Source organism: Chionomys nivalis, chromosome 7, assembly GCF_950005125.1.
Source record: "Chionomys nivalis chromosome 7, mChiNiv1.1, whole genome shotgun sequence".
Lineage (NCBI taxonomy): Eukaryota > Metazoa > Chordata > Mammalia > Rodentia > Cricetidae > Chionomys > Chionomys nivalis.
Genome location: NC_080092.1, coordinates 12902004 through 12914882, shown reverse-complemented (window position 1 = coordinate 12914882; position 12879 = coordinate 12902004). Strand labels below are relative to the sequence as shown.

The 12879-nt window shown below is 51.9% G+C and overlaps 1 protein-coding gene across 3 annotated transcripts in view; it reads right to left on the bottom strand.

Moving 5' to 3' along the window:
* Ift140 (intraflagellar transport 140) overlaps positions 1-12879 on the bottom strand; it is a 90476-nt gene that overhangs the window by 2808 nt on the left and 74789 nt on the right. For all 3 annotated transcript variants that reach the window (XM_057776806.1, XM_057776808.1, XM_057776807.1), the window contains 11 exons: positions 7969-8146; positions 6956-7146; positions 6429-6524; positions 6092-6224; positions 5365-5508; positions 3819-3947; positions 3519-3701; positions 2492-2698; positions 1995-2207; positions 1745-1911; positions 811-952 (listed from right to left, as the gene is read on the bottom strand). In XM_057776806.1, coding sequence (XP_057632789.1) covers positions 811-952; positions 1745-1911; positions 1995-2207; positions 2492-2698; positions 3519-3701; positions 3819-3947; positions 5365-5508; positions 6092-6224; positions 6429-6524; positions 6956-7146; positions 7969-8146 — 1783 coding nt within the window. The remainder of the gene's footprint in view (positions 1-810; positions 953-1744; positions 1912-1994; positions 2208-2491; positions 2699-3518; positions 3702-3818; positions 3948-5364; positions 5509-6091; positions 6225-6428; positions 6525-6955; positions 7147-7968; positions 8147-12879) is intronic.

The following is a 12879-nucleotide window of genomic DNA, read 5'->3' as shown; positions in this document are numbered from 1 at the left end:
GTAAAATGAACGCAGGGTTGGGGATGTAGCTCAGTTGGTGGAGTAGGGTTAATGCAAGAATCCATGGAAGTCTCTTTATTAAGGGATGAAATGGAAATAACACGAATTTAGAATGAGGCGTGCACTGCCTCTACATCCATCCATCCATCCATCCATCCATCCATCCATCCATCATTTTTTTTGTCACCTTGACATAAGCTTCGGTCATCTTGGAAGAGAACATCAATTGAGAAAATGTCTCCATAACATTAATTTGTAGGTGAGTTTGTGGGGCATTTTCTTTTAAAAATACATTTCAAAGACTTATATGTATTTTGTCTGCATATGTATGTATCATGTGTGTGCCCAGTACCTGGGGAAGGCAGATGCTGTTGGATGCCGTGAAACTGGAGTTAAACATGGGTCGTGGGAGTTGCAGTGAGTTCACTGCAAGAGCAGCAAGTGCTCCAACCACTGGACTGTCTAGCTTGCCAACCCTGCATTGTCTTGATGGATACTGACAGAGATAGAAGGGCCCAGTCCACTGAACGGCAGTGCCATCCCTGGGGAGGTGGTCCTGGGTGTCTAAGAAAGCAATGTTCCTCTGTGGCATCTGCTTGGGTTCTATCTCCAGGTGCCTGCCCTGACCTCCCTCAGTGATGGACTGTAACCTAGGGGTTGTAAGGCGAAATAGATCCTCTCTGCCCTAAGCTGCTTTTGGTCTTGGTGTTTATGAGAGCAGCAGAAAGTGCTCTAGAACAGGAGTTTTCACCTCAAAGGAAATAGTAATAGCTCTAGAGCAGCAGGACTAAGTAAGCAGGGCCACCTTACCATTTGGTATTCCTCCATCTGTACATGGTGCTCCACCAGGAAGCCATAGACGTCCCCAATGCGGATGGTGCTGTCCAGGTCTGGCTCTTCAAGGAGCAGCTCACACTGTCTGACGGACTCTTTGGGGTCCTCTGTGTATGTCCTACACAGACAGACAAGGCAGACAAGGCTTGCACCCGACCTACAACACTTATTGCATGCCAGAAGCTGGCATAGGCACCTGTCCTGCAGGAGCAGCTTTTGCAATGGCCAGATGGCATTTGTTTGTGTGTGTGTGTGTGTGAAGGTGACTTCCATGAATTACGTTAATTCCTTAATTTGTTCATTTGTAAATCCAATCACTTAACATATACCCATCATCCCCTTCAGTCCTGGGTCCTGTGCTTTGACATTGAGATCTGTTTAGAGGGGACACATGGGAAGGAGGCACAGGGAGAAAGGTATCCCATCTTACACAGGCAGTTAAAACTAGGAAGAGCCTTCCTGCTAGAGGTGCACATGGACTAACTCTCTGAAACCGTGAGTGAGCCCGCAATTTAGTGCTTTCCTTTATGAGTTGCGTGGGCATCGGGTCTCCTCACAGCAACAGAAAAATAACCCAGACCACCCCCGACCAGGCCCATGGCTCCCCTTAGACGTATCTACTGACTTGAGCTCACTCTTCTTGCCTCAGTCTTTTTTCTTAATTTCTGTGGAATAATCTTCCCAAGATGGTGTTGAGATTCTGAGGGAGTTCCCAGAGAGAAGCTCGGGTATAACAGGCAACAGTGAATCCTATCTAGCTGTTCAAGAATTACCTGAAGAATATCTGTTGGAAACACAAACTCGGGCTGGTCTCTTAAAAGTCAGCCTAAACTCTTATGAAGGGAAGTGGAGAATCTTGGGGTACAAACAGAGGGCCCTCCTCTCCTGACCTGTCCTTTAGAGGACATACCTTCGGGCCTGGATGAACCGCTTCACTAGGGTCATCTTGCTTTGTAGCTGGGCTAGCTTGGTCTCCTGGTCCAGTGGGCTCTTGGCCTTGGCTTTGGACAGGCACTTATAGGCCTCAGTCAGTGCCCCGTGAGCCTTGTCATAGTTCTGGTATTCATCAATCTCCACCTGTACCAAAGAGACCCTTGAGGACCCAAGGGGCTCTGTGGGGCCCCCTGCAATCCTGCTGGAACCCTGAAGAAGGTCTGTACCTGGGCACAGGCATCATAGAAGCCAGCCAGGAGGTCTAAGGCCCGCCCTTTTGTATAGAAACTGATGATATTCTTCATGATCTCTGGTTCCTTCCGCCAGTCCAAGGACTGTAGGTAATTGGCTGCCATGATATAGATTTCCTTCTGTCTTGAGACGCTGGCAAAGAACACAATTTTCTCCGTGTCTCCAGATTTGAGCAGTGCTCTCATGGCCTAGGCAGAGAAAGGGCCAGGGCTCAGTTGAGCAGGTTTACGTTTTGAAAGTCCCCAGGACAATGCAGTTCAGTTTGCTATTGGGACCTAATACCGTGAGTCTGGCTCCACCTGAAGCACCATTGCAAGGGCCTTTATGGATCATACTCCCCAGTCCTTGACATCTTAGCTAGGAAAGCTGCTCCCTGCTCAGGCTATACTCAGAGGTACATGTAGCATCAGGGCCTGTGCCCAAATGCCCAACAAATGGCCCAGCTGAGACCCAGTGGCCCAGACAGACTCACTTTCAACTTGTTCCCAGCCTGCGTGTATTTCTTGGTGGCCAGGTGATAGTTGCCCTGACGCATACAGCAGTTCGCAATTTGTTCTAGCAGCTCGCGCCGCGACTCCTCAGACAGGTCCTTGGAGTCCTTGGACACGGTCATCTTCTCTGCCATCTCCTCGGTGATGGTCATGTTCTGTTCCAGGCACAGGTGCAGCGCCTCATGATACTGTGAGATGCCAGAGACAAAGCAGGCTGTGGCGGGGCTGCTGGGCGCCTGCTTCTCCGTCACGTCTGCCGCCCGGCAAAGCAAGCTGTGCCCCTGGCTATGCTGGCGCTGCCTGTGCTGTGCAGGACTAAAACAACCAAGCTAAGGGACAGACTCAGGCGTGTTACTCTTCCTTATGCTTTTAATAAATCAGAAGAATAAAATTTGCTGTAGGGAAAAAACTTCAACACTGTATGTTTTCACCAGAAACTACTTCAAAGTCAGGTGTGGTAGTGCACACCTGTAGCCCCAGTACTTGGAAGATGAGGCAGGAATGTGAGCACCAGGCCAGCTTGAGCTTCATGGTGAGTTCAAGGCCATATCTCTAGGTTATATAGAGAGATACCATCTCAAAGACAAAACAGTCTATGTTGGGCATGGTGTCATGTGCTTATGATCCTAGCTACTTCAGAGGCTCAGGCAGGAAGATCACTTGAGCCACAGATTTTGAGGCCACCTTGAGATACTTTATCTAGAAAACCAAACAAGCCTCCAAAATACAGGAAATTTATGTAGTGTGAATCACACTGCTCGCACGCACGCGCACACACGCGCACACACACACACACACACACACACTAGAACCGACTGCTGGTTAGAGCTGAAGATGGGGTGGGTGGTGAGGCCCTCACAGCAGCAATCCTGGTATACTATGCTGGGTGAACTCTTGGGATCACCCCTGACTTCCAGCCAAGTTGCAGCCATAGCCATCTTGAGACTTTATAATCAAACAGAAACAGCAGAAGCACACCCCGCCTCTTGGCTCCCGCCATCCCTGTACCTTCTTGGCAGCCAGCAGAAGTTCTACAGCTTTTTCAAACTGCCTGTGCTCAATGCAGAAGTCTGAGCAGCGGGCTAGGAGAGCAGGATCCGACTTCTCATCCAGGTCCTCTGCTATGAGCTGTAGGGCTGCAAACTGCTGGGTGGTGAAGGCTAACTCCAGGGCCTTGGAAAAGTGTCCAGCCTATGGGCAGTGGTGGAAACTCAGCCTGCTGCTTGAGGTCCCAACAATTCCCCCAGCCGGTTTCCCTGGAGCTTCACAAAGGTCTCTGCAGGTCCCCAGCTGAGGCCAAACACTCACCTTGTGATACAGCATGACAGCCCTGTCCATCTGCTCGCCCTTCTCCTCGTAATACCGGGCTGCCTCGATCATATCCTCTGGGGAGCTCAACAGGGCCAAGTTCATGAGCTGGTCATCTAAGCCATTCTCCTGCAGGGAGGAAGGCGTAGCTCTGCAGGCAGCTCTGTCTAGCATACCCAAACCCCGGAGATTCGTGAACGTGGCTGTGTTTGGTATCACCAGCAGATCCGTGCCAGTTCAGGGGCACCAGGTTTTACTAGGCCAGTCTGTGTACCAGGGTTTTCAGATACCTTTCGTTCTATTTTACAGAGCACTGCAAGAAATACCTGAGGTAGGGATAACTCCAGGAACAAGACCGAAGGGGGTACTCATAAAAATATCCAACAGCGCCGGGCACTTTAATCCCAGCACTTGGGAGGCAGAGGCAGGCGGATCTCTGGGAGTTCGAGGCCAGCCTGGTCTATAAGAGCTAGTTCCAGGACAGGCTCCAAAGCTACAGAGAAACCTTGTCTCGAAAAACCAAAAAAAAAAAAACAACAGCTTTTGATGAGGTGTGTATTTGCAAGGCTGTAACCTATGTGTCAGCCCACTACTGCCTCAGGAGACTGGATAGAGCGGCAATGTCAGAGGAAGCCCAGAGGGAGGGGACAAGAAGAGCCAGAGGTGAGTAGGAACCCAGCAGCAGGTGTGAGTGCTCACAGCACAGGCCTCTGAACCTTTGTGTTTGAAGCACATCCCTTCCCCGCCCCTTCTCCTCCCCCCACCCAGACAGGGTTTCTCTGTGTAGCCCTGGCTGTTCTAGAACTCACTCTGTAGACTAGGCTGGCCTCGAACTCACAGAGATCCACCTGCGTCAGCCTCCCGAGTGCTGGGATTTAAAGGCGTGTACCACCACTGCCCGGCTGAAGCACTCTTTTTTTTTTTTTTTTTTTTTTGGTTTTTCGAGACAGGGTTTCTCTGTGGTTTTGGAGCCTGTCCTGGAACTAGCTCTGTAGACCAGGCTGGTCTCGAACTCACAGAGATCCGCCTGCCTCTGCCTCCCAAGTGCTGGGATTAAAGGCGTGCGCCACCACCGCCCGGCTGAAGCACTCTTAATAAAACTTTGAAAACAGCAATAGCGTGGGGGAGAGGAGGAAGCCCTGTGTGAATGTGTGCTGTTGGCATTGGACATGGTTATGTCAAGGAACCCAATGCCTCAGACCCAGAGACTGGCAAAGCCTTCCCTGGGCCAGGCTCAGGGGAATTGGCAAAGCCTTTCTCAGGTCTGTGTAATGATGTTGACAGTGTACAGAAAGTGCAGGTTGCAGCTTCCTCTTCCCAGGTGTTTACAGCCTGAGAATCCCCTACAGAGACCTCTTACCAAGACCCCTTAATCCCTCCTCCTTGTGCTGCACACAGTAAACACATGGGGCTTCTGGTGAGCGCAGCTCCCCAAGCCCAGCTTGTCTGTATATGTGCCCGATGTTTCTTTGCTTTGCTGTCACCCCAGTCAGGTTTCCAGGACCAAGCAGCGCGGGATGTTCCTCCTGCCCAGGTGGAACCATACCTTGCACAGGCGGATGGCGTTGTTGAAAGCCTGTGCCCGCGTGTAGAAGTGCACCGCCTGTTTCACCTCCTCCTGGCTCTCGTACTGCCGGGCAAGGTGGTAGGATGCAGCCCAGTCCCCAGTCTCATTGGCTATTTCAGCAGCCTAGAAAGACCAGAGCACCCAGGATCATCTCTCTCCCCTCACTCCACTCCACAGGGTGCACTATCCTATTTTTTTATCCTTAAAGAATTATTTTATATACATTGGTGTTTTGTCTGCATGTATGTCTGTGAGGGTGCCAGTTTACAGACAGTTGTGAGCTGCCACATGGGTACTGGGAATTGAACCTGGGTTTTCTGGAAGAACAGCCAGAGCTCTTACCTGCTGAGTCATCTCTCCAGTCCCACTTATTTTTAAAAATGTTTAATCTTTACATGTATGTGTTTGTGCATATAGATGCAGTGCCTGTGGAGGCCAGAAGAAGGCACCACATCCCTGAGCTGGAGTTAACGGGTGGCTGCGAGTTGCCCCACATGAATGCCAGGAACTCAACTCTGGAAAAGCAGCAAGCACTCTTAACTGTTGAGTCATCTCTCCATCCCCAACCTTTCTTTCAATTTTAAATTAAAATTGTACACACACCCATGCACACACACACATACACGCATGCGCACACACATGCAGGGGATCCGCTGAGGGCCCCATGCATACCAGACAAGTGCTCTACCTCCCCGCCCGCTCTCACCTTCTGAATGTTGCCCTGGAAGCAATGGATCCGGACCAGGGAGAAGTAGTCCTGTGCCAGCTCGTAGTAGCGCAATGCAGTGTCCATCTCGGTCTGGCTCTCAAGGTACTGGGCCCACCACCTCCACAGGGTCCTGTGTGACAACCCTTGGAGCTCAGGGTCTCACTCCCACCGGAACTGACACCCTGTACCATCACCGCCCACAGGGGATGCATGAAACTGAAAGGGACAGATCTGGAGCCTGTTCCAAGACCAGCCCTTGGATCAGGCAGACTCACTCCCAGCACTGACATGGAACCTGCACACCTGGGAGGTCTTGTCCCGTGGGGACACTTACTTGTCCTTCATCCTGTTGATGTAGAGCTCCAGTGATTGCAGATCTTCTGAGAGCATCCTGGGTACCTCAAATCGGTGGGTGTCAGACTTCTCATAGCTGTGGAAGAAGGAGCTGTTCCACTTTGCTTCATGACCAGGGGCCATGTCAGAGTGCCTGAGAACAGCTGGCTTGCAGCCCTGCGCTCTGTGCATTCTTGTATGTTTTGCGCTATGTGGACCAGAGTGTTAGCCATACCTCAGAGCTATCATGCAAATTCCGTATCATGGATGGGACTCTAAGCACACACAGCTCACTCCAGTTTTGGAATGGGCTTCCCTGTAGCTGTATCCGGTGGCACATTTTTCCTCAGGGGATCCCTAAGTCTGGTATGTACCACACTGACTGACACACAGAGAGTCAAACATTCTGTCCCACCACCACAGAACCCAAGCCCCTGGACAGCTCCTATGGAGGATCACACGGGCAGCCCTGGGACGGGTCTCCATTTCAGAACTGTCAGGGTCCATCCCTGCCCATGCCCCACTCACTAACTGAGGGCCAGGCCACAGTCCGCACTGGCCTCCAGGTGCTTGGCATAGTTGTAGTAAGTGGTGCGCAGGTGGACACGGTCGTGGAGCTCAGCCACCTCCACAGCTCTCTGCCACTGATCTGAGGCCTGGTAGAGCTTGTTTAGGAGGTCGTAGCGCTTGCACTTCCTGTAGAGTTGTTCAGCCTCCTCCTGGGGATAAAGAGAGACTCCGCCTCAGTTACGGTGCTGCTGTTTTAGAAAGACCACCTGAGGAGAAAGGACGATGGGCACGAGGGGCTGTTGTGGTGTCACTTTGCTGTGAAGGTCATTTCATAGTCGCCACAAGCTCATGACAATGCACCGCAGCATTGCCTTGAGATGCACATGCACACCACGCCAGGGCTGGCAGTCAAGAAAGGCAACTCGTGTCCACGTGACTTTCCAGTCTCCACTGAGACCTGTACACTGACAGGGGAATTTTAACCTTGCTCCAGCCCGGCCATCCTCTGGGGGGTCCTGCATCACTCCTGTGCTCCCCTACAAATAGGGAAGTCTTCTGGGGTGCTCCTGCCATGTAGCATATGTGTGGGTGGGATGCCTGCCCCCCACAATTCCCTGCTCAGAGGTCTGTCCCTTGGATCCATATGTCCATTAAGTCAAGGCTGCAACATCTGACTGTGGGGAATGTGTCAGTATCTTTTAAGGCGGGAGGAGGAAGCCCCAGACCGGAGATCTTAGGAAACCAACCTGATAGCATAGGCTATTTTGAGGACTTCTGTTGTAGGTGGATGTCTGCCAGGAACACCCGCTGTCTCCCTTCTGCAGGCCCCAAGAGACCAGCAGCCAGACTCTGCATGTCTGCTTGCCAGCTTCCCTTCATCTCCTTGGTCCTGTTACTAGACTTTAGCTGAAGAAGGTCTCTACATAGCGGCCTCTGCCCTTTTTGCTGCAGGCTCAGCTTGGCGATGTGACAGGATTGACCATCTTCCTCTCTGTCCCTGTGTCTGTCTGTCTGAGACTGGGACCACTCACCAGCATGCCCAGCTGTATGGCCAGCATGGCCACTCTGGCTTCCAGTTCTGGCTCCCGCTCAGCTTCCCGCAGTGCTCGGGCCCCACGGGCATGGCCCATGTTCCCTAGGCACACCTTAGCGACATCCAGCCTCTGAGTCTTCACACACATGCGTGCCATGTTCTCCCAGACAGTCTCACTGTAGAGAGAAGACATGGGACCCTGTCAGCTTCCAACCCAGAGCTCAGGGTGCCCACCTGCCCCTTCTCAGCATCTGACAGTGCACAGAACCGGCAAGCAGTGGGTCTCACATGACACTGTGTACAGCCAGCACAGTGGAACTGCAGAACAGGACCCCTACATGACACCGTGTACAGCCAGTACAGTAGAACTGCAGAACAGGACCCCTACATGACACCGTGTACAGCCAGCACAGTAGGACTGCAGAACAGGACCCCTACATGCAGAATAGGCAGTGCATGCCATTACTCAAGAGGAAGGAAGGAAAGAACTACCCTGAGTCTCCCTGGCATGTCTTAACATAGCGTCCCTGATGTTGAAGGCCTTTGGCAATGACAAAGGGGACAGATGATCTTCTGTAACTACTCTGTTTTCTCAGCAGACAATGGCTTTTCCTAATTGTGAGTCAGGTCAAAGACAGACCCTCTTGCTCACAACCAAGTAACAGACTCCATGTAGCTTTCCTATACTACTTCCGGCACTGGAGCCCCTACAGGAAGAAGGGGTCATGACAGCCTTACCTCACCTTTCCCAGGCAGAACTTAGTGTTTGGAAAGGTGGGGTGGAGGGGGACCACAACCCCAACTCAATCAAGGGGCCTGGAGCAGGGCCAGCCTGGACAGTGGACTCTTCCTTGTCCCCCATTTTGAGGTAGTCCACCGTGAGCCTGGATCTCCTTAGAGAGGATACAGGATCCTCTTGTAAATACACAGTTTGGGGCAAACACTAAACAGAGAGGTGGAAAAGGGAACCAGTTTGTTCTTCACACAGTCCCCCTCTGCTTAGGCTAACTAGGAATAGGTTCTTCCTATTCTAAGACCACAGCAGTGCTACACACACAGGCGTGCACATACACATGTAGGTAACCTCTCTTGCCCACCCGACACACACACACACACGAGGTGTCAGGGAATGAGCTGACAGGAGTATCTATAAAGAAGCATTTACCCCAGGCCTTCTCATCACATTCTAGGGGCTCCCCCCAGGTAAAGCCTCCTTCCAGGAAGTGGGGCAGGTCTGTTCTTTTGTAGCCTCACAGAGTCCGCAGAACTAAGAACTTGAAAGGCCAACATGAAGTTGGCTGCTGCTCTGGGGAGTGGGGCCTGATACACCATTGTACTGAACGTTTTCGTAATGATTTGTTCACAAAGAAGGATGGGTAAGAGGACTCTTGAGCTGTTGGGCCAAGTCCTACTATGGGCAGCTAGATGATCCACGGATGACCCAAGTCTTTGATTCCCTGATTTGAACAGACGTGGAGGGAAAACACCTACTAAGTCAGCTCAGGCACTGGCTGGGGTGCGGTGGCCGCTGCTGTGCCTGTGGTTGAAAATTTACACATCCAGGTGTCTTTCCTTCAGGTCAGCATGTTCTGCCCATACGTCATTCTGACCTGCCTGGGTTCCGCTAGAACTCTGACTGACTCCATAGATCTAGGTATCAAGTAACAGGAGGGCAGGTGTGTCTGCATTTTAGCAGGGACACACAGGGTGACTACCGCTTGTAGGGAAGTGAGGCCTGACCAGAGTTACACGGCAACAGCGTGGGCTCAAGGTGCTGTTCTGGGGGAGGGGGAAGCACGTATGCCTAAATCCCAGCCTAAACCCCGCCAGCTGTGGGAGGCTCCCAGGCTTCTCACACTCTGGTCTGCAGTCCCCAGAACACACAGAGTTGTTCTGGACAAGGTGACTCGTGAACCAGGCTGGGGACCTCTAAGAGGTGCCGGCCACAGGCAGCCCCTTGCTGAACTGTTTCTCCAGCAGGTGGACTCACTGCCCTTATGCTTTCAGCTTTGGAAATCAAACGACTCATGGTCACTCCGAGGCAGCATGTGTGGCCAAACCTGCTCAGTGCCACATGGCCCCAGCATCCCAACAGGAACCGCTATGACAGGACACATATACACACATCTGTGTCAGAGGCCGGTTATCTGGGCCCTCAAGCAGTAAGTCCCACTCTGAGTTTAAACTCCCTACTACCCTTTCTTTGGTGTGGGTCTCTCGAAGGGAGCGCTGGGCCTCATGTCGAATCCTGTGGGATACCGGCCAAGTCTTTGGAGCAGGGTTCTTTAAGTCAATGCTGTTCCTAGAAATGTCATCCAGTGGGAAGTCTGGAATCCCAAAGAACATGCTTGGTTCTCCTGATGCAACTCCAGTGAGCTACACAGAACTTTCACGATGGACAGGGTCTGCCGGTGCCCTCCTGAGCTTGCTGGGCTAGCTGGGTGTGTGAGGCATGGGTGCCGTCTACAGCACAATGGTAGCTAGACATGAGGCCCTTTAAAGAATCATCCTGTTCCTACTAGTTTATATGATTACATGCTTAAAAAATGTTTGCAAAGCACCTTTAATTCCAGTATGCAGGAGGCAGAGGCAAGAGAATCTCCACGAGTTTGAGGCCAGCCTGGTCTACAGAGTGAGTTCCAGTACAGTCAGGGTTACATGGTGAGACCCTGTCTCAAGAATATGAGACCAAAATAACAGTTTACTCTCATTGCCTCCTGAGGCCTGGGTGTGGAGGCCAGACGGATGGGAGGACATGGCCTTTCGGCGGCTCTGTTTCCCTGGGTAGCCCCCCTTCTGTACTGTCTAGAAAGCAACAGCAGTGTCCATATCCAGTGTTGGGAAGATAACTAAGTGTAGTCACTGGCCTGTAGGCAAAGCTGGCTGGTGTGTGCCCTGGGCTTTCTCTTTTCCCACCAGGAGGGTCTGCTCCAGGCCAGTGTCCGGCCTTCTGCGGAGTGGGAGACAGGTAGGAGACTTGGCTGCTGTGCTTCCTTGGCCCTGTACGTGACAAAAGTCTTTTCCCATCACTGAAATATCTGGCTATTTTCATAGGGGCCTCTGCCCGAAGATGAATCAAGTAGGGGATCTGAAGAGCTTGTGCTGGAGGAATAGCCCCCAGTCAGACAGGGAGAATTGGGGGGAGGGTCCCCCAAAGGTCAACAAAGCCCTTTCTCATTGGGCTGAGGTTGCTGTGCCCCTAATGGGGAAGACCAGGCCTCAGCTGCTGCAAGAGCCTAGGCCCGAAAAATGGCTGCCAGCCTTTTCCACAAATGCACACTGCACGTTCCGTGGCTGTCTCTAGACCAGAACCATCTCACCTCCCACAGGATTCCTGACATTCTCTGCACACGACCCTGGGAACTTCGCTCTCCAAGGATGGGGCAGCTCCGACGCCCGCGCAGAGTTCTGGGATTTGTGCATCTGGCATAAATTCCAAGAAGTAAACACCCTCCCGGCCCTGTCCAAGTCTTGAGAATTTCCTGTTGTCTGAGTTACTCTGTGGAAAGGGATCACATCTGTACCTCATCAGCTTATAGGCATCTAGATGAGAAGCAGATGCCGTCACAGAGGGGGCTCTGCCACGGGCCTAGTTTCTGGGAGGACCTATGGTCGGCTAGACCTGTCCTGAGTGAGCGACTAGAGGACCAGCAGGCTGATCTACACTTAGGATGTTCCTTGCTCGTCTAAGTGTGTGTGTGTGTGTGTGTGCGCGCGTGCACACGTACGCGTGTGCATGGGTGCATGGTGGCAGTGCGGTGATTGGGGTAGAGGAGCACGTAGCTACAATAACAATCTTCTAGCTTGGCTTGTGGTCCTTTGGGGGAGATTTCCTACCAGTCACACAGGACCCTAAAATCCTCTGAGGACAGCATCATGTTTCAAGACAGGACCCCCCTCCTGACTCCTTATCTCCCCCGCCTACCCTCCCACACAGGCAGAGTGTACAGTCACATGGCGGCACGGCAGAAGCTCCTGCAAGGCTTTGGCTTCCTCCTAACCCAGCTCAGGAAAGGAAAAACAAGACCGGGACAAGGGCCCCCCTGAGACGGTCAGACGTGTCCTTGTAGCCTTCAGTACCAGCTACAGAAGGTTGAGGCAGAAGGAGCAGGTCAGCTTGGGAGTTAGAGAATCATTACAACAGTTCCCTGGGTTTGAAACTACATGTTTGATTCTCACTGGAAATTAGATGTGTAATAACTACCTGAAGATAACTGGCTTAATTAAGGAGAGAAATAGATTTTCTCTGAATGGAAACTTGGGGACATCTCCATTTCAAATATACCTGCTCTCTTTCATGTTTGGGAATGTTGTGTTGGAGATGCTGCACCCTAATTCTGCCTCTGGGGGGAGGCACATGCGGGGAAAATGGCAGTTGTCCTACGTAAGTGTCTTCTGAGTCAGGGCATGAGCTGAGGGCAGACAGCACCTACACCGCTTGTTCCTTGTGCTTAGAAAGTAACCTAGAGGTCAGGCAGTGGCGGCGCACATGCTTAATCCTAGCACTAGGGAGGCAGAGGCAGACGGATCTCTGTGAGCTCGAGGACAGCCTGGTCTGCAGAGAGTTCCAGGGCAACTAGATCTACACAGAAACCCTGCCTCAAAGAAAGGGGGCAGGGGAAGAAGGGAGAGAGAGGGGGAGGGAGGGAGGGAGGCGGAGGGAGGGAGGGAACATAACCCACAGAGAGGCTGGACCCAGAGACCTAGAATGAAAAGTAAATTTCCTTCAGGCTCAGGCCAAGGAGAATGGAAAATATAAATAAGTCATATCGATACTGGTTTCAAACTTCAGGGGTAAACTCGTAAAACCCCTCAGAGAATTGACAAGACATTCTCAGGACCGGTGATAGGAATGCAAGCTGATGGAGGGCCAGGGGCCCGACTATACACATGAACATATGGCTGACGG